The 6,000-nt window shown below is 46.8% G+C and overlaps 1 protein-coding gene across 1 annotated transcript in view; it reads left to right on the top strand.

The window, feature by feature from the left end:
* LOC136579528 (vomeronasal type-2 receptor 26-like) overlaps positions 1-5,800 on the top strand; it is a 54,778-nt gene extending 48,978 nt beyond the window's left edge. The window contains exons 6-7 of the mRNA XM_066579682.1: positions 4,659-4,782; positions 4,893-5,800. Of these exons, the coding sequence (XP_066435779.1) occupies positions 4,659-4,782; positions 4,893-5,800 (1,032 nt within the window). The remainder of the gene's footprint in view (positions 1-4,658; positions 4,783-4,892) is intronic.
* Positions 5,801-6,000: the final 200 nt, after the last annotated feature.

The following is a 6,000-nucleotide window of genomic DNA, read 5'->3' on the forward strand; positions in this document are numbered from 1 at the left end:
GACGCTTGCCCACCATTGTGCTGCCGCGCTCTACCGACTGCTGGCGACGTGCTGTTAACATTTCTTAATTGAGAGGTAGAGGTTGCGTAGGAGGACGAGGAGAGGGTTTAGAGGAGGTGGCATAGACCACCGCAGATACCAGAACGGAGGAAGGACCCGCAATTCTGGGTGTGGGTAGTACGTGTGCGGTCCCAGGCTCTGACTCGGTCCCAGCCTCCACCAAATTCACCCAATGTGCCGTCAGGGAGATATATTGGCCCTGCTCACCAGTACTTGTCCACGTGTCCATGGTTAAGTGGACCTTCCAGTAATCGCGTTGGTGAGGGCACGATTGAAGTTGCGGGAGATTGCTGGTTTAGGGCTGGGACAGCACACCGGGAAAAATAGTGGCGACTGGGGACCGAGTAGCGTGGGACCGCCACCGCCATCATGTTTTTGAAAGCCTTCATTTCCACAAGCCTGTATGGCAGCATCTCCAGGCTGATCAATTTCACAATGTGCACGTTTAAAGCTTGAGCGTGCGGGTGCGTGGCGGTGCATTTGCGCTTGTGCTACAAGGCCTGCGCTAGCGTCAGCTGGATGCTGCGCTGAGAGACATTGCTGGATGGGGCCAAGGACAGTGGAGGTGAGGGTATGGGTGCAGGCCCGGAGGCACTCATGCCTGTGTCCTGAGAGAGGGGTTGGATCTGAGTGGCAGGTTGGGGCCCAGGGGAAGAAGCAGTGGTGTGACCCGGAGGCGGTGAACCGCCTTCGTCCCACCTCGTGGGGTGCTTGGCCATCATATGCCTGTGCATGCTGGTGGTGGTGAGGCTGGTACTGGTGGCTCCCCGGCTGATCTTGGCGCGACACAGGTTGCACACCACTGTTCATCGGTCGTCAGCGCTCTCACTGAAAACATCCACACCTTTTGATGACCTAGGCCTCTGCAGGGTGACTTGGCGCGAGGGGGTGCTTTGGGAAATAGTTGCGGGAGTCTTCGCTCTGGCCCTGCCTCTACTCCTGGCCACCCCACTGCCTCTTGCAACCTGTCCTGCTGCTGCACTTGACTCCCCCTCTGAAAACCTCTCCTCAGTTGGCTTAGCGAACCAGGTGGGGTCAGTCACCTCATCGTCCAGCGGCTCTTCCTCCGAATCCTCTGTGCGCTCCTCCCTCGGACTTACTGCTCTTACTACTACCTCACAGATAGACAACTGTGTCTCATCATCATCGACCTCCTCGCCCACTGAAAGCTCTTGAGACAGTTGCCAGAAGTCCCCAGCCCCATCACCCGGACCCCGGGAGCTTTCCAAAGGTTGGGTATCGGTCACGACAAACTCCTCAGGTGGGAGAGGAACCATTTTTTCCCAATCAAGGCAGGGGCCCGAGAACAGTTCCTGGGAGTCTGTCTGCTCATCAGAATGTGTCATTTTCATGGACTGAGGAGGCTGGGAGGAAGGAGGAGCAGCAGAGAGAGGATTCAGAGTTGCAGCAGTGGACTGCGTAGAAGACTGGGTGGTCGATACATTGCTGGATGCATTTTCTGCTATCCACGACAGGACCTGCTCACACTGCTCATTTTGTAATAAAGGTCCAACACGTGGACCCATAAATTGTGATATGAAGCTGGGGACCCCAGAAACTTTCCTCTCTCCTAATCCTGCAGCAGCCGGCTGTGATTCACCTGGACCAGGAACTCGGCCTGTGCCCACACCCTCACTTGAACCTCCGCGTCCTCGCCCGCGTCCACGGCCACATCCTCTGGGCCTACACAGAATACAGCAGACACAGAGCGGTGTAAAAAATTAGGCAATTATTGGCCTGCACTTGGAGGCTGACAGCGGTTATGTTACGCACACTGTAGGCCAAACAAATTATACGCTAGGCTGCAGAAAGGCCTAGCTGGCTAATAGTGAGCAAGTACAACTCCTAGCTGCCACGCAGTAAACTGCACACACGCACAGGTACCCCCAAGGAGTGTTTTGTTCATTTTTTTTTTTTTTTTAAAACAGCCGCCTAGATAGCATGTATATGTCTTTCGCTCTATCAGCGGCTGTTGCTGCACGCTGTGCGTGAAGTTGATGGGACGCACACAGCGGTGTAAAAAAATTGGCAATTATTGGCCTGCACTTGGAGGGTCACAGCGGTTATGTAACGCACACTGTGGTCCGAAAAAATTATACGCTGGGCTACAGAAAGGCCTAGCTGGCTAATAGTGAGCCACTACAACAGTAATGCACACACTTACAGGTAGCCCTAAGGAGAAGTTTTTTTGGGGTACTTGTTGACAGAATTGTACACTACCACTATCCCTGCCTGACCAGCACTGCCCCTATACTCTGCATAATAGACTGCAGACTGAGAACGCTATAGCTGTAATGGCCTGCTCAGCCCGAGATGAAAAAAAAAAAATTGTGCAAAACTGCTCCCAACCAGCCACAACAGTAATGCACACGGTCAGATGTGGCCCTAAGATGGACCGTTGGGGTTCTTGTAGACACTAACACTCTCCCTATAGCAGCAGCACTCTCCCTAATCTCTCCCAGTGTGTGTCTGAGGCGAGCAGCGGGCGGGACTGCTTTATATACTCCGCGGTCACTTGATCTCGCCAGCCACTCACTGCAGGGGGGTGGGATAGGGCTGGCACGTCACAGGAGGAAGTTGTAATGCCTTCCCTGCATGTCTATTGGCCAGAAAATGGTGCAAAACATACAGGGAAGGAAATGGAATTGACTCGAGTACCGTGTGGTGCTCGTCTCGAGTAACGAGCCTCTCGAGTACCCTAATACTCGAGCGAGCATCAAGCTCGGACGAGTACGTTCGCTCATCTCTAGTTATAAACCTGTACTACAAAATTCTTCTATGACATTGAGATTTGAAGATACCTTTTAATATACTAACTTTCATGGTATATCTATTTGCCAAAAGAGGAAATAATTGTGTTTGAGGATGAACAACACACAATCTTTTCTTATTTTGAAATAGAGATATTCCTGCAACTCACTGGAACTGTCATGGGCAGTAAAATGGCACCGCAATACGCCAACTTTTTCATGTCAAAACTGCTAAGTGACCTTCTGGCTTCCTGCTCCATCAAACCATTTGTCTACTTCTGCTACATTAATGACATCATAATCATCTGGACCAGCTCTGACCAAGAACTAATACAATTCCATGAGATGTAAGGCATTCCATCCCATGACAAACCTGACATTAAGCTACTCACCATAAAACACCACCATAAAAATTTTAAACAACTCAGTACAAACATCCCTGTGCCGAAAACCTATTGATCTGCCCACATACCTCAGATGGGACAGTTTCCATCCTAAACACATCAAAAAGTCGATTGTCTACAGCCAGGCTATCAGATACAACCGGATCTACTTCAACCAAAACGACAGAGAAGTACATCTATACCATCATAAAAAAAAAAAACATTTTTAAATCGGGGCTACCATCCCACATCAATTGATGACCAAATCACAAGAGCCACCAGGATACCCAGGAATCAATTGCTCTAATACAGAGAGAAGGAATGAAATGACTGTGTACCTCTAGTTGTGACCTACAATCCGTATCCGGAGGTGATAAGGAAAACCCCAAAGAAACTCCACCATACCTACACAAGAATGACCATCTGAACACCATATTCCTGGACTCTCCCCTCTGTGTTACAGGCAACCTGCAAATTTGAGTAGCTTTATAATCAGGAGTCCATTGTCATCCGACACACAAAAAGCAACTTATCACTGCAATGTAAGGAGCTGTAAGATCTGCTGACATGTACGGACCGTGGACAGGATACAAATCCCCAACACACAGCAGCACTACAAAATCCAAGGGACATTCACATGTTCCATGTCCAATGCTGTGTACCTGATCCTGTGCAGTGAATGCCCTCTTGGGGAGCCGTTGTGTTGGCAAGGATGAGATCTCATCACCACACAATTAGAGAGGGAAAGACTGAATTACCTGTGGCGGAGCACTTTACTAGCCACAGACACAACATAGAATATATGAAGGTTACTATATCAAAAGGCAACTTTAAATCTCAACCTCCCAGATGAATTTTGGAGTGCGAATTTATAGCCATCTTTGACACTCTGAAGACAGAAATCCACATTGTAAGTGGCTTCATGCATCATTGGAGAATATGAGAAATCTATAGCAGAGATAACACTCTGGCCTGGTGACCCCCTAACACCAATTTAGAGACCATAACATTTTCACCCCTAATCACCAGACGAGTTAAATATTTACTCCGCTACTCATCCTGTTCTAGTATTGTTTTAATTAATTGTTTTTATTAATCACGCCATGTCTGTGCCTTTTCATATGTATGTGTATATATATATATATATATATAAATATATATATATATATATATATATATATACATACGTTATATAATATATATATTGGATTGCAACGGGTTAAAAGATATATCTACAAGACTATGTGGTTTCTATTACATTTGTGTGCTTCCACGCGCAAATAATAAAAATTTTTGTTTACATCAACGAGTATTTGAGACATTCCAGCATGGTGTACAATCCCTTACACGCCCATCATAGAAAAGTATTGGATATGGTTATATGGACTGTGAAAAAATTATTGCACAGGAAACATAGATCATTCTAGAAGTTTACTCATGCAAAGTAAATTGTCTTTCTCCCAAGATCCCTGCATCTCAATGTTCAGAGAACTGTTTACCAGGAACTCGTAAAGTCTCCCACTCCAAAATCCATACCTGCTGCTACAATTGTGTCCAGTGCTTCTCAGGAGAAATCTCCAACATTACAGGTATGAAAACCTTACGCATAGGTGTGCTCCACTGATGATTATGGACTAACGATATATTGATGATTCTTCAGATACTGAATATTTATGGTTTTTATTTTTTGATTTTCCAGACAGTGAAACCTGCATGAAATGTACAAACCTTGATTGGCCCAACAAGAAGAAGGACCATTGTGTGCCAAAGCGGCTGGAATTTCTCTCCTACACAGATGACACAATGGTCCTGGTTATTTCCCTGGTCTCTACTATATTTTCTTTCCTTACATTCATGATTCTTGTTGCTTTTATTTTGCACCAAGACACGGCCATCGTGAAGGCCAATAACAGGAACCTGAGCTTCCTCCTTCTGGTCTCCATCATGCTGAGCTTCCTCTGTGTCTTCTCGTTCCTTGGACATCCCGTGGACCTCACTTGCATACTACGTCAGGTCTCATTTGGAATCCTCTTCACAGTAGCCGTTTCTTGTGTCTTGGCCAAGACCATCATGGTTTCCATTGCTTTCAGAGCCACCAAGCCTGACAGTTTCTGGAAACACTGGATTGGAAGCAAGTGGACTAATTTTTTGGTGGTGTTTTGCACATCCATCCAAGTAATAATCTGTATGGGTTGGTTGGCTCTAGCGCCCCCCTTCCTGGAGCTGGACACTCATTCCTATCAGAGAAAGATCATTGTGCAGTGTAATGAAGGTTGTGTTATTGGGTTCTACTCTGTCCTGGGTTATATGGGGGTCTTGGCGGCTGTTAGCTTTATTATGGCTTTTTTAGCTCGGACATTACCGGACAGTTTTAATGAGGCCAAGTACATCACCTTCAGCATGCTGGTGTTCTGTAGTGTCTGGATTGCCATGATCCCAGCTTATCTGAGCACCAGAGGGAAATACATGGTGGCTGTGGAGATATTTGCCATACTCACCTCATGTGCTGGACTTTTAGGGTGTATATTCTTCCCAAAGTGCTCCATTATCCTATGGAGACAGGACCTCAACACAAGAACACGTTTACTGGAGGGAAGAAGCAGATGAGAGATTTACATAGTAACAAAGTATGTTAGGCTGAATGAAGACAATGTCTATCTAGTTCAGCCTGTTTCAACCCCCCACCCTCCTTTGTTGGTACAGAGGAAGGCAAAAAAAAAAACAGCAAGTCAATTAGTTCCTATGGAGGGAAAAAACATCCTTCCTGACTCCATAATGGCAGCCAGAGTAATCCCTGGATCAACATT

This window comes from Eleutherodactylus coqui, chromosome 1, assembly GCF_035609145.1.
Source record: "Eleutherodactylus coqui strain aEleCoq1 chromosome 1, aEleCoq1.hap1, whole genome shotgun sequence".
Lineage (NCBI taxonomy): Eukaryota > Metazoa > Chordata > Amphibia > Anura > Eleutherodactylidae > Eleutherodactylus > Eleutherodactylus coqui.